The sequence below is a fragment of the Larimichthys crocea genome, chromosome VII, assembly GCF_000972845.2.
Source record: "Larimichthys crocea isolate SSNF chromosome VII, L_crocea_2.0, whole genome shotgun sequence".
NCBI lineage: Eukaryota > Metazoa > Chordata > Actinopteri > Sciaenidae > Larimichthys > Larimichthys crocea.
Genome location: NC_040017.1, coordinates 19,211,162 through 19,231,545, shown reverse-complemented (window position 1 = coordinate 19,231,545; position 20,384 = coordinate 19,211,162). Strand labels below are relative to the sequence as shown.

The window sequence follows — 20,384 nt, the reverse complement described above, 5'->3', positions numbered from 1 at the left end:
AGATAGATAGATAGATAGATAGATAGATAGATAGATAGATAGATAGATAGATAGATAGATAGATAGAGAGAGAGAGAGGGTTTTCGGTAAGGGAGATGTGACTGCATCTTCAACCAATACCGTGCCTGACTAGGCATAACCCTGGGTGGGGGGTGGAGTCCCCCAGCAGTCTAATCCTATGGCAGCATAACTAAGGGATGACCTGAGCCAGCACTAACTATAAGCTCTATCAAAGAGGAAAGTCTTCAGTCTATTCTTAAAGGTGTTGACCGTGTCTGCCTCCTGAACCCAGAAATCCACATCAGAGCCGTGAGAAATAACCTCCATCTTATGAAAAACAAACCCAACCTGTCTAAAGTTAAAAGGGAAGAAAAATGATAAAATGACATTAAAAGGAACCGAAAAACTGAACTGGAATAAGGAGGATAAGGCAGGAAACAGGATCACTGGTCGATGGAGGAGTCTGTAGGTGGACGATTGAGACTCTGGGTGGAGGAACCATCTCTCTGTGTCTCTCTGTATTAGAGCCCCATGGTTCCTGTGTTAGAATGAAAGGGAGACAAAAGAAGACAGAACAAACAGAAAGAGAGTTTTGGGGGGACGACTGTGACAGCTGAGTCAAAGAGGGAGTGGACGGATAAGGTGTGTTTAAGTTCTTGAGATCTGGAAATGGGATGAGTACGAGGCGTGGCCCTTGCTCCTGAACCTAGTTATAAAACTCCATAAAAAGAATGGAGAGAACATGAGTGACGGCTAACCTAAACATCAGTGAAGACGTGGACCATCGGTGGACCTGAGGCAGGCTGAAGGACGCCTGGTTGCTCAAACAAGCATCTGTAACCTTGAAATAGTTGAGAGTAGGTTTGATCTGACCGGGGTACCCAGGGCCTGTAACATGGGGCCTTATGGACTCAGAGTTATCCAGTTTCTGGCAGGTCTTGCTCAGATGATGTTTTGGTTTAGAGGTGGAGGTGAAAAAACACATGTAAGCTGTACGTATGTTTTATATTTCACAACAGCCATACTCGAACTGAGACAACACTACGCAGCTGAAATTAGTGCACTGCAACAGGACGTACACAGAGTACTACATAAAAGTGTAGTAACAGACGTATCCAGCTTAAGACCCAGGATTAGAGTACAGAAGCAGAGGTCAGAGCTGGGGACCGGGCTGATGATTGGCTGTTAGCAAATTTGTGGACGCGCTAGTTTATGATCATGAATTTGATCATGAATGTTTTTGATCATCTCTGAAACTGGAGGCAGCAGATCACAAGAAATACTGATTTACACCGGATGTTGATTTAAGCTGAAACTTCATTTCTTCCTGTTGTTCAACATAAACTATGCAAATTCCACAAATGTTGAAAACTCTAGAAGACCCACAGAACGTTTAAGTTCTTTGCACATGTATGAATGTGTCTGTAAATGTGAACTGTGGTATTCCCTGTTTGACGTGACACGGGTGAAGTGGGACCACTGTGTTCATCCTCTGCTCATTAAGAACTTTAATGCAGTCGACAAAGCTGCAGCTTCCTGTTTGTTACTGCAGCAGACGGTCAGGCAGCAGGTGACTAAAGTTTCCTGAATGTTTCCTGTGTTACTCAGAAAAATGTCTCTAACATAAATGATTCATTTCGGTTTAACAAATGAGCAAACCTTCTTACAGTTTACACACTGTTGTTGTTTTGTCACTAAAAGAAAAATGATGCTGAATTCAACTTTGTCTTATTTTATTCTTGGAGCTTTTTTGAATGTTGGAAATTTAAGATATTTCTATTTCATGATAACTGCTTTGGTTTACCTCGTTATTATCATTGTCAACACGTCTCTCATTGTGGTTATCTGCATGAACAGAAGTTTACATGAACCTATGTACATCTTTCTGTGCAGCCTGTTTATGAATGAACTGTATGGTAGTACAGGGTTGTTTCCATTCCTTCTGATTCAGATTCTCTCTGACATTCACACTGTTTCTGCTTCATTTTGTTTCCTGCAGATTTTCTGTTTGTACACTTATGCACATGTGGAGTTTTGTAATTTAGCCGTCATGTCTTATGACAGATATCTTGCCATCTGTTGTCCTCTACAATATAACACACGCATGACATCTAACAAGGCCGTTATCTTTATTGCTGTGGTATGGTTGTATTCTTTTGTTAAATTCATGATAACTTTATCTTTAAACATCCGTCTGACACTTTGTGGAAACATCATAAACAGTTTGTATTGTCATAACTATCTTGTTGTGAAGTTGGCATGCTCTGACACCAAAGTGAACAACATTTATGGACTTTTTGGGATTGTTCTCACTGTTTTAGTTCCTCTGCTTCCAATCCTTTTTTCTTACATGACAATTCTTAAAGTCTGTTTCTCTGGTTCCAGACAAATGAGACAGAAAGCTGTCAGTACCTGCACACCTCAACTCGTGTCTCTTCTGAATTTTTCTTTCGGATGCTCCTTTGAAATACTTCAGAGTAGATTTGATATGACCGGTGTACCCGGTGGACTGCGAATCTTTTCATGTCTGTATTTTCTCATCATACAACCGCTTTTGAATCCGATCATGTACGGACTGCAAATGTCCAAAATACGACATACACTTAAACATATATTCTGTTCCAATATGTTGTGCGGTTGTAGAGATACTGTTTAGGTGTAAGAACAGCATATTTTACAATATTTTGTAAGTCTCAGTGTCACTGGTTAATGTGAGATGTGTTGAAGTGAAATAAACTGAGCTCAGATTGTGTGGAATACTCAGTGGTTAAATGCATTTCTATTTTTACTTCAATTAAAATGATAAGCCACGTGTTGTGCAGGTGCATCTGCAAGGTGAGGTTTGTTCACCTTTAAAATGTTGAACTGCTGCACAGGGTCTGAGATATTGCGCTCGTCACAGGTGAAGGTGAAAGGTGATGAATCTTTCAGCCAACCTGATTGATGCTGGGTGATAAGCTGGAGTTTTAACTGAAGGAACTCACCTGAAGTAAATGAAGTTCATTGTCTGTCTCAAGAGAAACTCTTTGTCTCTAAGACTGACTGTGTAAGACAATCTGAACAGTGACTTTGGTAAAGGAAATGTATCAATCATCTGATGTTGGGAGCGTTGTAGTCATTTCCTCAGAAATGTGTTACAAACTATATCATGTGGTACAAAACATATTAGAAGAAATTAAATAAAGATGTATGTACTCAACATTCCATGTCTAGTTCTAGTTTGCATAATTATATTGTCAGGTATAATCAGCATCGTGAAGCATTTGCTGTGAATGTCTACAATTTTACAGAAAGAGTGAAAATACCTGAAAAGTCTGAACCCTGAGGTAAAGGCTTGTATACATTTTTAAAAATAATATCATGATGAACTCAGATTTCATACTTTCATGTAAGCAACTGCTTACTTTGACAACAGGCATTTAAAATAAAATAAACGAAATCCGTGAAGTAAGTTTTACAATTATTCTACATGTTTTAAGGCCGTAAACCCCCTAACCACACACTGTTATACACCTTTTTACACGCATTTTGTACAGTACTCCCTTAGTTAATCAGGACGCAGAACACAATGCGCGTTCATACTGTACAGTACACTGTAAAAAAAAGCAGCAAAATTACACTAAAAAAATACGCGAAACAGCGAGTCCGCGAAAAGTGAACCGCGATATAGCGAGGGACGACTGTACTTATTACTGATTGCAGTGTCCTATATATCACACATTTTTAATTATCTGTGCCAATCTTTTCCTCATTGTGGTTTTCTGCATGAACAGAAGTTTAACTCAACTTAACTTTATTTATTTCTATAGCAAGATTAAAAGAAAAAGAAAAACCATAAAACTGCAACAACGAAACAAATGAGAAGTAAATTCCAACATGTAGGGTACAAAGCAGAACTGAAGAACAGGTGCAGTAACAGTGGATAAGACCTGTACAGTGAAAAAGCACCAGAGGTAAAAGTAACAGGGAGTGACCAGGACCTAAAAACTCAGCAGTGAATGTCCAGGCACCTGAGGTACAAGTTTACATGAACCTATGTGCATCTTTCTGTGCAGCCTGTTTATAAATGAACTGTATGGTAGCACAATGATGCTTCCATTCCTTCTGGACCAGATTATCTCTGATGTTCACATCGTTTCTTTTTCTTTTTGTTACCTGCAAATTTTTTGTATTTATACCTATGCAAATGTTCAATTTTGTAATTTAGCCGTCATGTCTTATGACAGATATCTTGCCATCTGTCATCCTCTACACTACAGCAGACGTATGACAGGTAACAAGGTTGCTGTGCTTATTACATTTATATGGTTATTCCCATTTGTTGAAGTCGCTGTCATGATATCTTTGAGTGCCACATTACAGCTGTGTGGGAACATCATTAACAAAGTTTACTGTGACAATTTCTCTATTGTCAGACTTGCATGCTCTGACATCACAGTCAACAACATCTATGGAATTATTTATACAATTGTCTTAATAGTTGGTGTTGGAATATTAATTGTTTACACTTATATAAGAATTCTTAAAGTCTGTTTCTCTGGTTCTAAACAGACCAGACAGAAAGCTGTCAGTACCTGCACACCTCACCTCGCTTCTCTGCTCAACTTCTCTTTTGGTAGTTTCTTTGAAATCATGCAGAGCAGATTTAACATGAGCAATGTACCGAACATGTTACGCATCTTTTTGTCATTGTACTTTCTGACGTGTCAGCCGCTCTTCAACCCTGTACTTTATGGACTGAACATGTCTAAAATACGTATCTTATGTAAAAGGTTTCTCTTTGGTAAAATGTAAACTAACATGAAACTCTGAAAAGATGGATGCTTTGATGAGTGAAGTGTCAATGAAAATTATGTGTGTTTAGTAAAAGTGAATATCATAATTAACAAGTCATTATAAAAGTGCTTGCTACTAATGTGAATTTTAGGGTCTGTAAATATTATAATAGTACAGTCTCTGCTCTATATGCAAAGCGTCATGATACAACTTTCATGATTTGACGTTGTATGAATGAAGTTGGATTGAAAATAAATGAATCCTTAAATGATGAACTGTCTTTGCAAAGAGATTTATAAAGTTTAGATGGTTCAGTTGGAGAAACTTTAAAAGTTACTGTAGAAAACAAAACCTTTATCAATGATTGCTTTGGTTTTACATTTCTACTTTCATCTTTTACATCTGGCAAGTGCATCTTCCTGTAACGTGAATCTAACCCTGATCTTTATTCTTAAAAGTTATCACAAGAACTGCTTGTGCATATTTTGCTGCCCAATTCTCTGCAAAAAGAAAATCTGCAAACTGCAGTGGCATTCCTCAAAATACACAGAGCACAGCAAAAGACAATTCAGATAAAGGTTAACGCTATAACAAATACGTTTAGTCTCCACGGTCAAGAGCTCTTCTTTGTTTTTTTACCTGACAACAGTCTGAAGTCACAACCATTGATGTGAACGTTTAGAAATAGCAGAGAAGGAGTTTCATCTCAGTGAGGAGAGACTCACAGTCTGACTGCATCATTGTAGGATTCAGGCCATGTCATAGATGTGTTCTGTTCACTCAACAAAGCATTTTATTGACTTCTAATAATTGGATGGTGAGTCATTTTTCATCATTGTCATATTGTTTGTTTGTGAACAGTGATGTTTTTATATGAAGCATACATTTGATACTCAATCATTAACGTAAAAACCTACATTAAGATCTACAGTAATCATTAAAAGTAGTTTGACTGCGGTGTTGTGAATGAAAGGGAGGATCATGATAAACTCTACACATGTTTCATATTTCAAACTGGCTGCCTATTTTGACACTGGGATTTTTAGATATTTATGTTTCACGATTGTCATGTTGTTATACATTTTAGCTCTTTGTGCCAATGTTTTCCTCATTGTGGTTATCTGCATGAACAGAAGTTTACATGAACCTATGTACATCTTTCTGTGCAGCCTGTTTATGAATGAACTGTATGGTAGTACAGGGTTGTTTCCATTCCTTCTGATTCAGATTCTCTCTGACATTCACACTGTTTCTGCTTCATTTTGTTTCCTGCAGGTTTTCTGTGTGCACTTTTATGGACAATGTGAATTTTTCATTTTAGCCGTCATGTCTTATGACAGATATCTTGCCATCTGTCATCCTCTACAATATAACACACTTATGACATCTAACAAAGTTGTGATCTTGACTGCATTCGTATGGTTGTTCAGTGTACTTGCAACTGTTGCCATGATGTCTTTGAGTGTCCCTTTACAGCTGTGTGGGAACATCATTAACAAAGTTTACTGTGACAATTACTCCATAGTTAAACTGGCCTGCTCTGACACCACAGTCAATAATATTTATGGAATAATTTACATGTTTACCATCATCTTTAGTCTGATCATTTTAATTCTCTACACGTATATAAAGATCCTTAAAGTCTGTTTCTCTGGTTCTAAACAGACCAGACAGAAAGCTGTCAGTACCTGCACACCTCACCTCGCTTCTCTGCTCAACTTCTCTTTTGGTAGTTTCTTTGAAATCATGCAGAGCAGATTTAACATGAGCAATGTGCCCATTATGTTACGCATTTTTTTATCATTGTACTTTCTGACGTGTCAGCCGCTCTTCAACCCTGTAATGTACGGCCTGAATTTAACCAAAATACGCATCATATGCAAAAGTCTGACTTTTGGTAAAAGAAAATAGAATCCTGAGTGTGTGTCCTCTGTCATCTGACACGTCTGTATGTTTTTTAAATGTTGGTACGTGAGAAGCATCGAGCTTCAGTCATTGCTATAATCATTATTTTGTCAGTGTGCAGCTTTGTTTTAAGGCCCTGTTTATTGATTTCATTCATTGAACTGAAGTCTTTACTCTGTGAAACTTAATGTTGATGTCCTCTAAAACAAATGGTAGTCATCTTTACTTCATGAGGAAACTCTTTAGTTTGATTACAGAGTCCTACACAGGTCTGACCTTTGTTAAAGAAGACTGTGATGGCTGTGATGGATGGATCAGAACCTTTGGCCCAAGCAGCAAATACCAAATGACAATCTGCATTGACACAGGTACATGTTGTACAACACCTGAAGGGTTCTCCCCATGGACAGACCTCCAATCACACGACATGCCTGCTTTTGTTATGTTGTGAATGTGTTGAAGCTGAAGCTTGAACTGTCAGTACACTCCATCAGAACATTCATTTGCTTTGGACTTTATTTCATCAGTTTTTATTATTGCGTTTAAATGCTTTATCGTGCTCTTTGTCATGTCATGAAAGTAAATGTATATATTGTGTCATCATTTTGTTTGAAAGGAAGAACGAGCAAATAAACAGTTGAACTTGAACAAAGTTTGACATTTTCATTTCTTCACAATTTCAAGTTCAACTCAAGCATCAACCCCCATTTCTATAAAGTGAAGCCACAAACTGCAGTTCCTCAAACGTCCACCTGAGGCTGGCTCCAGAAGTGAGTAAGTCTCCATAAGTCCCCATGTCCAAATGTCCAACTTCACAGCAGAAATAGACATGTTTACAGCCTGGTACAAAAACAGTCATCACAACAATAAGGAGCGCTAAAGAACCAGTTACAAACAATGGCTGGTCAGTGATCCAGGATAAATATCTGGGTTTCCCCAGCAGTCAGTCTGAACTGAAGAACCTCTTGGATCTGAGGCAAAATGTCTTTAAGGATCTACAAGTCTCGCCCCGTTGCCCCAGAATGAACCCCTCTTGAAGACTATTTCTATGGCACTTAGAAACCTATTGGTTCCTACTGAAAAGATAGAAGTCATTGAAAAACACCTCAAAGGGAGTCCTGGTGGCCGAGTGGTAAAGACAAATCCAATGCACAAGAGTTACAAAGTCCTCAGTTTGATTCTGGCTAGGGACATTAACTCATGTTATTTCTTATAAACCTGTTCAGATCTATCTGACGTGGACACAAAATAAAGTTTGCTGTAGAAATCAGGAATGATTGAATCATCATCAGTGTGTCTGATAATGAGGTCGGCCTGCTGCTGTGGGCCCTGAAGAGGTTAAAAGAGGCAGAAGCAGAGTCTGAGTTCAGTTGAAAGTCAGTTTGACTTGAGCAGGGCAGCAGGTGAGTGTTAGGATTCCCACAGTCTCATAAACTGTGTCTTGTAAGCTTGTTTCTTTGTATCACATGAATTATGTCATTTGTTTTATGTGCTTTCATAATGATGACTAAATCTATTTACTGTTATTACCATGGACTCTGTTTATATGTGATTAATGTTTCAGCTTCATAAACATTCAAAGAACAAACTACACTTATAAATCTAGAACAAAATCAGATCAAATCAGATCAGATTTTATTTGTACAGCCCAAAGTCACAAAGTCCATTTTCCTCTGAGGCTTTCCAATCTGTACAGGGAGTGACACCCTCTGTCCTTAGACCCTCGGTTCCAGTGAGGAAAAACTTGCCCACAAAAACCTTTAACAGGGAAAAAAGGTGGAAGAAACCTCAGGAAGAGCCACAGAGGAGGGATCCCTCTCCCAGGACGGACAGACGTGCAATGGATGTCACGTGTACAGAACAAATCAACACAAACATATTGTACAATTACAATGACTGATAAAATGACAATGAATTACAATGACTGATAAAATGATTACAGTAGCAGATATGGCAGCAATAATGACAGTAGTAAGATGTGTAGTGGACGTCATGCAGGACCACAGCAGCAGCCACGATCCACGAGAACCTGCTGGATGACAGAGACAGAAACTCCAGGGAAGAAGTTTAGTTAATGACATGCATTAATGAGACATGAATGTTTACAGATGGAGACAGAGATGAAGTCCCCTGCAGTCTAATCCTATGGCAGCATAACTAAGAGATGACCTGAGCCAGCAATAACTATAAGCTCTATCAAACGAAAGTCTTAAGTGTACTCTTAAAGGTGTTGACCCCCCCATGGGAACAGGAAAGGACGTCAGCTACAGCCATCTGTGCCTCCAGCCTATAGATCACAGTGAACTTAAACGGCTGGCATCTTTCATGTGTTGGAGCCACTGGAGGGGAGCGTGGTCCAAGCAGAGGGTGAATGGGCGCCCCAGCAGTAGTAGTAGTACCACAGAGCATCAACCGCCCACTGGATGGCCAGGCACTCCCTCTCCACTGTGCCGTACCTGGCCTCCCTTTCGGACAGCTTCTGGCTGATGTAGAGTACCGGACGGTCGACGCCCCATACCTGCTGGGACAGAAGGCCCTCAGCCCTCTGCATCAGTCTGCAGGACAAAAGGGAGAGAGAAGTTAGTGTGTGGAGAAGAGGCTCCCCACAGAGGGCCTGCTTTACCCTCTCAAGCGATATCTGACACTGCTCCATCCACTGGACTGGATCTGAGGCACCCTTTCGGGTGAGGTCGGTCAAGGGGCTGGTCAGCTCCGTGAAGTTCGGAATAAATTGCGGGTAATAGCCGGCCAACCCCAAAAACCGCAGCACCTCTTTTTTGGTCTTGGGCCTTGGGCAGGCTGCAATCGCTGCTGTCTTATCTACCTGTGGATGCACCTGCTGCCACCCAAGTGGTACCCCAGATACCGTACCTCCCTCCGTCCAGCTGCACACTTCAAGTTGGCCATGAGCCCCGCCTGCCTCAGTGACTCGAGCACCGCTGCCGCCTGCCGCACATGCTCCGCCCAGGTGTTACTATGGATGATAACATCATCCAAGTAGGTGGCAGCATATGCAGCATGTGGACGCAGAGCCCGGTCCATGAGGTGTTGAAATGTGGCTGGGGCCCCAAACAACCCAAATGGAAGTGTAACGAATTGGTACAAACCGTACGGAGTGGAGAAGGCCGTCTTCTCCCTACACTCTGGAGATAAGGGAATCTGCCAGTAGCCTTTGGTCCAATCCAGCAACGTAAAAGAACGAGCAGTGCCCAGGCGATCCAGGAGTTCGTCGACCCGGGGCATAGGATAGGCATTGAACTGTGAAACATCATTCACCTTGTGACAGTCCACACAGAACCGGATAGACCCATCATTCTTGACTACAAGAACAATGGGGCGACACCAGGCACCGTGGGACTCTTCTATTACACCCATCTTCAACATGGCTTTCAATTCAGCCTGAACCACTTTTCTCTTGCACTCAGGTAACCAATAGGTCCGTGAACACACCATCACGCCTGGTGAGTCTCAACATGGTGTTGAATAAGGCTTGTGGGTCCTGGCAGGAGGGAGAACACATCAGCCTAACGCTGCTGCAACCTGGCAATGTCTGCTCTCTGGGACGGTGAGAGATGGTTTTCACAAAGGAGCGAGGCAGGATTGGTCGATTTTGGTACCTCAGGCCCCAACTCATCTCTCTCTGCAATAGCCATCACCAGGGAAACAGACTCAGCCTCTCTCCAAGCTTTAAGGAGGTTGAGGTGATAAATCTGTGTCGCCCCTCCCCTGTCAGATCGCACAAGCTCATAGACAACCATTCGCTGTTTGACCACAAAGGGCCCTTGCCACTTGGCGAGTAATTTGGAGTTGGTCAATAGGAGCAACACAAGCACTTTATCTCCCGGTGAAAAGTGTCTTAACCTAGATCCTCTGTTGTACAGCTGCTGCTGATGGTCCTGGGCCCGGAGCAAATTCTCACATTATAACAGTCCTAGTGTGTGGAGTTTTGCTCCCAGGTCCAGGATGTACTGAACTTCATTTTTACTGGGCCTCGGACCTTCCTCCCAGCTTTGGTCCAAAACCCTGCGTGGTCTCCTGCCCAACAGCAGTTCAAAGAGAGAAAATCCCGTGGAGGCCTGGGGTACCTCGCGCACTGCAAACAACAGACCCGGCACAGGTCTTTACCGGGGTGCAGGCGTGGGACAGGCAGGCCGACCCTCATGTGCCCAGCCACGGGAGAGTGCGGCCACATGGTCCTCCGCCAGGGTGATGGCAACAGGTAGGTCTTCTGTGGAGAAACCGAGTCGATCTAGGATCGCCCTTCTGATGTTGTCGTACTGTCCTCGGGAGGGGGCAGGCAGGCCGAGAGCCGCAGTTTGCACGTCCCCTGACAATAGGGGAAGCAGCCGTACGATCCACTCCACCCCCGGCCGGCTGCATGCCGTTGCCGCCACCTCGAACATCTGCAGAAATGTTTGTGGGTCAGCATGTGCCGACATCTTATGGAGTGTGAGTCCGACGAGCGAGAGGGTTGGTGATGCTGCCCCTGCCCGATTCACCATCGTCTCCAGCAGCTGGGTCTGCCGCTCCGTTTGCATCTGCAGTGCAGCCAGCCACTGCCTGTTCAGTAGGCGCCAATTGTGGCGTCTCCTATGCCATCGAGGTTCCTCAACAGAGACACTTAGAGAAGTATAGCCTAGTATTAGACACCACAATTCACACACATTTCTGAGCCATTCGCAGGCTGGCACGACACTCTCGATCATGTGCTGCCGGCTCCTCGTGTGTTTGTCTCGCTCCCCTCACGTGTCTCTCTCTCAGGTCCAGCACGCTACTGTGTTAAAAGGAGAGAGTGATTAGCCAGCAGTTTTAAAAAAGACTCGATGTCGCCCGCTCTGGCCCCCGGGATGCATTTAACTATGGCCCCCGGTGTCGCTAACTTCACGTTTCGGACTATGGAGCTGCCAATGACCAGAGTTGGCCTCTCAGCGGGTGTGTCGCTGAGCGGGGAGAATCTGTTTGAAACGTGGAGCGGTTGGTGGTGTACCGTGGGCTTCAGTTTGGGGCTATGCCTCCTTCGAACAGTCACCCAGCCTCCCGGCTGCTCGGGAACTACCGGGGGACGGCGAGCTGAAGCTACCTGTGGCTGTACCGCACCGGCTACAGGGGACTGGCTAACTATCTGAGCTACTGACTGTTCGGTGGTGCGGTACCGTGCCTCTAACTCACTGACCCTCGCCTCCAAAGCTACAAATAAACTACATTTATTACAAGTACCGTTATCACTAAAGGAGGACGAGGAGTAACTGAACATGTGGCACACAGGACAGGAGAGAGAAGCCATTGCTACAGCTAGGCTAGTTAGTGTGACTAACAGAAACTGGTGAAACTATCAGATTGTGGTCACTAAAGTTCAGAGACTGTTCGTGCACAAACAGAACAAGTCTAAGGATAGTGCAGAGATATGTAGATAATCGCTGATGTGAACTGGAAGTGACAGAATACGCTTACTGTAAAGCACATCGCTGTTTTGTTTCCATTCCTTCTGATTCAGATTCTCTCTGACATTCACACTGTTTCTGCTTCACTTTGTTATCTGCAGGTTTGTTGTGTTTATACTAATAAAGGTGTAGAATAGCCATAGCCATAATATCTTCCTGGAGTCTCTGGGTGGGGTCCTGGAAAAGATTCTACTTGGTGACAATGCTCACATTGGTAATGATGGTGCTTTGTTATTGAACTTGTGTGCTAGTCATGGATTGGCCATAACGAACACCATGTTCGAGCATAAAGGCGTTCCTAAGTGTACTCGTTACCAGAGCACCCTATGGCGCAGGTCGACGATCTGTGGGCGTGTCATCAGATCTATGCTATATGTCTTGGACAGGAGCAGAGCTGTCAGCTGATCTCTACCTGGAGGTGAGTTGGTTTAGGTGAACAGACCTGGTAAACCCAAACGTGTAGTGAGGGTGAACTAGGAACGCTTGGTGGAGGCCTTTCTTGGTAAATTACTACAAGTTCTACAAGTTGTGCTTTGAATGTGATTTGACTGTTATATTGTCTGTTTGTTTAACAGAGCTGTTCATCTAAATTAAGTGCAAATTTTATACTATTGTCAAGACTTTATTCAGACGTAGAGTAATCAGTGGGTTTAACTGATGTATTAAATAATGATAAACTCTACACATGTTTCATATTTCGTACTAGCTGCCTACTTTGATGCAGGGACTTTGACCTATTTGATTTTCACGGCTATTATGTTTTTATATATTTCAACTGTTTGTGCCAATCTTTTACTCATTGTGGTTATCTGCATGAACAGAAGTTTACATGAACCTATGTGCATCTTTCTGTGCAGCCTGTTTATGAATGAACTGTATGGTAGCACAATGATGCTTCCATTCCTTCTGGACCAGATTATCTCTGATGTTCACATCGTTTCTTTTTCTTTTTGTTACCTGCAAATTTTTTGTATTTATACCTATGCAAATGTTCAATTTTGTAATTTAGCCGTCATGTCTTATGACAGATATCTTGCCATCTGTCATCCTCTACACTACAGCAGACGTATGACAGGTAACAAGGTTGCTGTGCTTATTACATTTATATGGTTATTCCCATTTGTTGAAGTCGCTGTCATGATATCTTTGAGTGCCACATTACAGCTGTGTGGGAACATCATTAACAAAGTTTACTGTGACAATTTCTCTATTGTCAGACTTGCATGCTCTGACATCACAGTCAACAACATCTATGGAATTATTTATACAATTGTCTTAATAGTTGGTGTTGGAATATTAATTGTTTACACTTATATAAGAATTCTTAAAGTCTGTTTCTCTGGTTCTAAACAGACCAGACAGAAAGCTGTCAGTACCTGCACACCTCACCTCGCTTCTCTGCTCAACTTCTCTTTTGGTAGTTTCTTTGAAATCATGCAGAGCAGATTTAACATGAGCAATGTACCGAACATGTTACGCATCTTTTTGTCATTGTACTTTCTGACGTGTCAGCCGCTCTTCAACCCTGTACTTTATGGACTGAACATGTCTAAAATACGTATCTTATGTAAAAGGTTTCTCTTTGGTAAAATGTAAACTAACATGAAACTCTGAAAAGATGGATGCTTTGATGAGTGAAGTGTCAATGAAAATTATGTGTGTTTAGTAAAAGTGAATATCATAATTAACAAGTCATTATAAAAGTGCTTGCTACTAATGTGAATTTTAGGGTCTGTAAATATTATAATAGTACAGTCTCTGCTCTATATGCAAAGCGTCATGATACAACTTTCATGATTTGACGTTGTATGAATGAAGTTGGATTGAAAATAAATGAATCCTTAAATGATGAACTGTCTTTTTTTTTATTTAGACTTTTTTATTATTTTTCATAATTATAAACAGGAAACAAACAAACAACCATATATATGAACAAGTAAATCAGACAGAACGGAGGGTAACGAAAATAGAAACAACCAAAAAGAACAAAACATAGGCAGGTAGGTTGGCAGTTCAATAAGTAACATACATTTGGATGTAAGGGTCGGTCCATTTTCCAGGCCTGTGTATGGCCTTAATGTAGAACATATCAATACAAAACAATTAAGAATATCCATACATGGTTTAGCTGCTCTCTTCAGATATACATTTATCAAAACTGTACCACTGTTGGTTTGTCAAATAATTTTCACTGTTTAATCTCCCCAGCATTTTCTCACATGCAACATTTTCCATCATCTGGGTTCTCCACATATTCAGCGTGGGAGCTTGAGGCTCCTTCCAACAACTCAAAATTGTCTGTGCACAACTCATTAGGCCAGTTTCTAAGATTCCAAAAATATCTTTGTTTGAGTGTGGTAGCATTGTTTTGTCTCCTAGGAGACATAGTCTTGGCGATCTGGGAAGTTCACAATTCAGCCATTTTCCTATATAATCTGTTCCGAATATATTTATCAATATACTTTATCACATGTCAGCCAGTCATAAATCCTATACTTTATGGACTGAAATGTCTAAAATCTGTAAGTCATGTAAAAGTCTTGTCTTTGGTAAAATGTGAATTACACTGAAAAGATGGATGCTTTGACGAGTCATTGCATGTGAATAGTTAAATAAATAGTTAAAAGTTGTTTTGAATCTTTAAATGATAAATTTCCCATCACACCTCAGAAATTTTGGAAATTTAGGTCACGCAGTCGGAGAAGAGTTAAATCCTTGTCTTGTACTTTTTCAATGATTGACTCTTTTTGACTTTTTTTTATTATATAGCTGTATAGGTTCATATTTTATTTTAGATAATGTTCCTATACATTATGTATAAATGTATGTTTGTTGGATGGAAAGTAGAGAATTGTCTGTGAAGCTCTGCCCTAGCGACAAATCTACCGACTTATTCTGGAGTTATTGGAGACTCTGACGTGACGACGTCAGCGAGCAGGAGGCCTGTACAGAGGGAGAGGAGAAATAAAAGCAAACTGGTGGCTCAAGGGAAGAAATGTATAGTCATTTTAACGCAGAATAAACTGTATCGATATAAACAATATGGTCTCATGCTATATCGTGTTTGAAAATATATGGACACAGATTGAAATATCGATACATCGCCCATCCCTAGTACAATGCACAATCAATTGCATAGCCTGCCCTTCCTAGGGGTCCTTGGAAGCTCATTGCAACTCTAGTTTTCTGTTTGACAGACAGTGACATTATTCATGCGCTTATTTATCCAGTAATACAGTCTATGGTTTTACTTTACCACATACTGTATATGCAACCCGTTCTCATTCCAAACGCGTAAAATACCGACGCTTTGTCACGCCCCTTGGCATATGATACTGACGTAAAAGGTACCCTTCCGCGTCTGTATGAAACACTCTGGGTTGTCAATTGACTCCAGTATAATCTCTTAGCGCTGGTAAGAGACGCTCAGAGCAGAGCTCCAGCCGTCCATTCACTCCAATAAAAACCCGACCACAGTGATACATGACGCTGCAAGCTACAATCTGATTGGAAAACCGAGGACCCTCTGCCCGGAACTGTTTTTCTCGTGTTGTTAAAGATTTCTTTTAATAATATCATCAACGTTTTTCAGCACAAACACTGTGTGTGTATCACCATTGATATTATGACTGATGAAATAAAAAGTTAATCACTTCTCTGTTTAATGTGCTTTTTATAATGTCTGTTTTTAGACAGAGTTTGTTATCAACAGACCTTTTGAGAAGGACAAATGAAATTTCCTGTGTGCAGTTTGCGCTGGAGCTGTACTGTGTATATATTCATATACAGTAACAATTTTATTCATGGAAAGCTTTCTGGGCTGCTCAAAGGATCACAAAAGCACCATGCAGCACACTCACCATGTGAGTTTTGTTCAGTGTTTTGTCGAAGAAATCAAAGTCGAATTGACATATTTGATAGGGTGTGTTTTATTAAAAAGCATGCCGTCACACTGGTAAATTGACAGTCACAGAACATATCTGAGCCACCTCAAGCTGACCCCAAGGTCAAGGCCATATCCCCTGATAACTCATCAACGCTTTGAGATAGGGGCCTGAAATCCGCACCTGCGCATTGGGACAGCATGGTCGACCACAGTGTCGAGTTTCAGACCCGTGCGCCCTTTGGGAGGGTCAGAGGTCTAGTAGTTCAGGCTTAAAAACACCTGTGTGGTTTGTGAATAACTCATCAGCGCTTTAAAGCAGGCTGAAATTTGACTATTTCATACGCCGTGGAGCCTTCTGCTGGGATTTTTTGGTCCCGTCACAATCCCATCACTGTAGAGCTAGTTAGCTTTCTAGAAGGTCTACAGAGTTGGGACTTTGGGAGCCTGACCCAGACCTCCATTTAGAATAGCACAGTGATTTTTATGCAGTTCGGTGCATTTTTGTGGCAGCAGCGAGGGCGCAGATCCATGTAACGGTGTCCTTTCTCGGCCCCGCCCATCGAAAAGTACTGGGCCGACGTAGACTGGACCAACATCTATCCGCTCGTCTCATGCCCCTGAACAACATACTAAAATTTCAGACCCGTGCGACTTGTAGAAACACATGTCCTCCAAAACCTCCATGCAGGTCAGAGGGTATAAGAGTGCATGATTCTGACAGGACCCCAATGTTCAGGAATCCAGACAGGGCAAAAAAATTCTACTGTACTTGTGGTTTTTCTTTCACCGGTTCATTATTCAGGGCCCCCGGGGGATCCTCTGTTCCAAATCTGGGGCCCCTGGGGTCAAAGGCTGCCGCACGGCGGCCAAAAAGACACGTTTTTTTAGTGAGTCCCCCAAATCTGACCCTCTTCTTTTCCGGTCACTATCTCCTGATAACTCATCAAAGCTTTGAGGCAGGGGGCTGAAATTTGAGTATGTGTATCAGGACGTGGGCCACAATCACTGTGCCAAGTTGCGTACCCGTGGCCCCTTGGGAAGGGTCAGAGGTCAGCCGTTCTGTACTCAATGAGGCCTACTAGTTAAGGCTTTAACACCTTTTTGGGATTAACTTATCAATGCTTTAAGGCAGGGGTCTAAAGTTTGAGTATACGTATCGGGACGTGGGCCACAATCACTGTGTCGAGTTTCGAACCCGTGGCCCCTTGGGAAGGGTCAGAGCAGCGCCGGGCCTGGCCACATTTGCGCCCTGGGTGTTCGTGTGCCCCCCACGGAGAATGCGCCCTGGGCGGCCGCCCACATTGCCCATAGCTAGGACCGGCCCTGGGTCAGAGGTCAGCCGTTCTGTACTCAATGAGGCCTACTAGTTAAGTCTTTAACTCATCAGCGCCTACGAGTAGCGAGTATACGTATCAGGAGGCATGCTGTATTGCCAGGCCTAAACCAACCTTGTTTAACCTATCAAATTATTGTCAAAGATATGAAACTATTGATCGAGTTAAATAAATGATCCATTCAAGCCTTCATCAGCACACAAGATATTAAACTATTCAGATGATGTTATCTCTATGTTCCTCTATAATTTTTCTAAGATCAAAATTTAATCAATAGACTTCCTAAACTGATATTTTACTACCCTACTTATACTGTGTACTTACACAGCCAAATATTTAATTGTCCTATTTTGATTCTATTATTTTTTTTCCGTGTGTGTGTGTGTGTGTATGTGTGTAATGAGAAGTAGACCACAAATGTGAGATATCGAGAGCTGTCTACACATTACGTGAGATATTATTGATCTATTGGATTCATAGATGTTTTATGTACTTAAGCCAGTTATAGAGTGAAACAGAGACTGACACTGACTGAAATGTGTATTCAATATTTTATTCTGAACTTTTATGATGAACTTTAACTTTATTTCTATTGTGAATTTCAACATGTTGAACTTTTGGTGCCAACTCTGCAACCTGTGGTGGGCTGTTTTACAGATAAGCTTGCGCAGGTTCCCATGTGTCATCCCACATTTTGCCACTGTCAGGAAAAGAAAACAACAATAACAACAACAACAACACACACCCACAATATAGGTTAAAAGGATAAGTTAGGTTGTGACTTATAAGAAGGTCTAGGTTGAAATATCTTCTATATTCATGTCATGCTTTATACAATTTCATTTTAATCCAAATTGGTCAAATCAAATCAAATACTACTACTAGGCCTCGTTAAATACAGAACGGCTGACCTCTGACCCTCCCGAAGGGCGCATGGGTCTGAAACTCGGCACCGTGGTCGACCATGCTGTCCCAATGCGCAGGTGCAGATTTCAGGCCCCTATCTCAAAGCGTTGATGAGTTATCAGGGGATATGGCCTTGACCTTGGGGTCAGCTTGAGGTGGCTCAGATATGTTCTGTGACTGTCAATTTACCAGTGTGACGGCATGCTTTTTAATAAAACACACCCTATCAAATATGTCAATTCGACTTTGATGATTTCTTCAACAAAACACTGAACAAAACTCACATGGTGAGTGTGCTGCATGGTGCTTCTGTGATCCTTTGAGCAGCCCAGAAAGCTTTCCATGAATAAAATTGTTACTGTATATGAATATATACACAGTACAGCTCCAGCGCAAACTGCACACAGGAAATTTCATTTGTCCTTCTCAAAAGGTCTGTTGATAACAAGCTCTATCTAAAAACTATGGGGTGCCATTTGTAAAGCGTCTTGCTCTGAAAATAACAGCAACATTTTGTCACATTTAGCTAAAAGCAATGTTTAAAAAACTGGTTTGAATTTTTGAGAGTCACTTTTTTGCACATTTAGAACAATATTTGTGAACTTAGAGATATTTTAAATATTTAAATCTAAATGTTAAATGTAAAATCTAAATGCTAAATCTAAATGTTAAATATAAATATAAATGTTAAATATAAATATAAATCTAAATGTTGAAGCTAAATGTTAAATATAAATCTAAATGTTAAATATAACTCTAAATCTAAATGTTGAAGCTAAATGTTAAATATAAATGTAAATGTTAAATCTAAATCTAAATCTAAATGTTGAAGCTAAATGTTAAATATAAATATAAATCTAAATGTTGAAGCTAAATGTTTCGGGTGAAACTAAATATTTAGCTAAAATGCAAATTCAAATGCCGGTAACCGGAAGTGCCAAAATAAAAGCTTAAGGGGATCAGAGCGTGTTTATAATGGCAAATAACGAATAAAACCAATCTTATCCGGGGAAATGGACTCTTGGACATGGATTCTTCTCTCCTGAAACAGGAGAGAAGAATCTTCTGCTACCAAAACCTGTATTATGGGGAGGGTTGAGCTACCCAGCTATGTTTCGTTGGTATTTTGATACCTCACCCTCACCCATCAACTCCACCTCCTTCTCCAGCAGAAAGGTTTCATTACACACTGCTAAAACCAGTTTTACAATTTCTTCAGAAATATGCCTAGGCCTCGACCTTTGCCTCCTGTCTGAAATACAAGGCACCTTACCCGTATGTCAGAGCCCATATTATTCTTTTGAACTGTGCAACAAGGCCCCATGGATTTAGACCCAACAATTAGACACAAGCAGGCAAGCTCCCTCCTCAGGTCCGGTGTTTAAGGTGTCCATTCTTGAGTAAATTATACACACTACACCAAACACTCTTGGACAACTTGGACGCGGCCTACATTAGAAAACCATGTTCTTAAGACATGTAGTGTTAAAAACAACTTTATTAGACCAACTTCCCGCAAAAGCCAGACTCTGCTTCCCCAACATGATCCGGTCTAAAATCCAAAGAGTCATAGCAAGAGGACAGCTGTCTAACTGACTTATTTCATATGATGTACTTTATTTTACTTAATACCATAGTGTTTTATATATATATATATCTATATATGTGTGTGTGTGTGTGTGTGTGTTGTGTGTGTGTGTGTGTTATTATGTATTGTTTATTATATATGTTTATTGCTATTTTACAAATAAAACTGAAAAAATAGTCAAGCACATTATTATTTCTTGATTAAGACATATTATAGTTTTATGTTATTTACTTTCATTCCTGAACAGAAGAATTCGTTTTAGTGGTTGAAGTTTTTGCTTAATTAATTTCTGTATTCTTTGGTAAGTCCAGTGAGTCGGCTTAGATTTAGAGATAAAAATGTGAATTCAGTTTGAGTTGTTCATGCCTGTTCAAAATGGTCAAATGTCTAGAGCTATGTTATTTGTAAATTGTGATCACTGATCAATTATAGATAAATTTAGATTTTTTCTATTCGGACAGTGAGCAGTTGTTGCTTTAGCAATAGTGGTAATAATCAGTGATAAACATGATTTAAATAAAAAATATATATATAATAAATTATGGAGA

At 41.0% G+C, this 20,384-nt stretch overlaps 4 protein-coding genes across 4 annotated transcripts; all 4 read left to right on the top strand.

Annotated features, from left to right (window-relative positions):
* Nucleotides 1–1,705: 1,705 nt before the first annotated feature.
* Nucleotides 1,706–2,656, top strand: LOC109141685 (olfactory receptor 11A1-like). Its single transcript, XM_019273031.2, has one exon. It carries the CDS (start codon nucleotides 1,706–1,708, stop codon nucleotides 2,654–2,656), a length of 951 nt encoding a protein of 316 aa, XP_019128576.2.
* A 143-nt stretch (nucleotides 2,657–2,799) lies between these two features.
* Nucleotides 2,800–4,794, top strand: LOC113746062 (olfactory receptor 52E4-like). The gene is made up of 3 exons (XM_027280333.1): nucleotides 2,800–2,835; nucleotides 3,703–3,775; nucleotides 4,016–4,794. Exons 1-3 carry the CDS (start codon nucleotides 2,800–2,802, stop codon nucleotides 4,792–4,794), a joined length of 888 nt encoding a protein of 295 aa, XP_027136134.1.
* Nucleotides 4,795–5,757: 963 nt separating this feature from the next.
* Nucleotides 5,758–6,687, top strand: LOC104939293 (olfactory receptor 142-like). Its single transcript, XM_010755812.3, has one exon. It carries the CDS (start codon nucleotides 5,758–5,760, stop codon nucleotides 6,685–6,687), a length of 930 nt encoding a protein of 309 aa, XP_010754114.3.
* Nucleotides 6,688–12,791: 6,104 nt separating this feature from the next.
* LOC109139419 (olfactory receptor 52E4-like) lies at nucleotides 12,792–13,718 on the top strand. The gene has a single exon (XM_019263023.2). It carries the CDS (start codon nucleotides 12,792–12,794, stop codon nucleotides 13,716–13,718), a length of 927 nt encoding a protein of 308 aa, XP_019118568.2.
* The last annotated feature ends 6,666 nt before the right edge of the window (nucleotides 13,719–20,384 follow it).

Excerpts from the sequence above, each read along its gene's own strand:
- LOC109141685 (XM_019273031.2), top strand. The coding sequence starts at position 1,706 with ATGATGCTGAATTCAACTTTGTCTTATTTTATTCTTGGAGCTTTTTTG.
- LOC113746062 (XM_027280333.1), top strand. The coding sequence starts at position 2,800 with ATGATAAGCCACGTGTTGTGCAGGTGCATCTGCAAG. Across the intron at positions 2,836-3,702 it reads TGTGCAGGTGCATCTGCAAG|TGTCCTATATATCACACATT; the intron begins GTGAGGTTTGTT and ends TACTGATTGCAG. Across the intron at positions 3,776-4,015 it reads GGTTTTCTGCATGAACAGAA|GTACAAGTTTACATGAACCT; the intron begins GTTTAACTCAAC and ends CAGGCACCTGAG.
- LOC104939293 (XM_010755812.3), top strand. The coding sequence starts at position 5,758 with ATGATAAACTCTACACATGTTTCATATTTCAAACTGGCTGCCTATTTT.
- LOC109139419 (XM_019263023.2), top strand. The coding sequence starts at position 12,792 with ATGATAAACTCTACACATGTTTCATATTTCGTACTAGCTGCCTACTTT.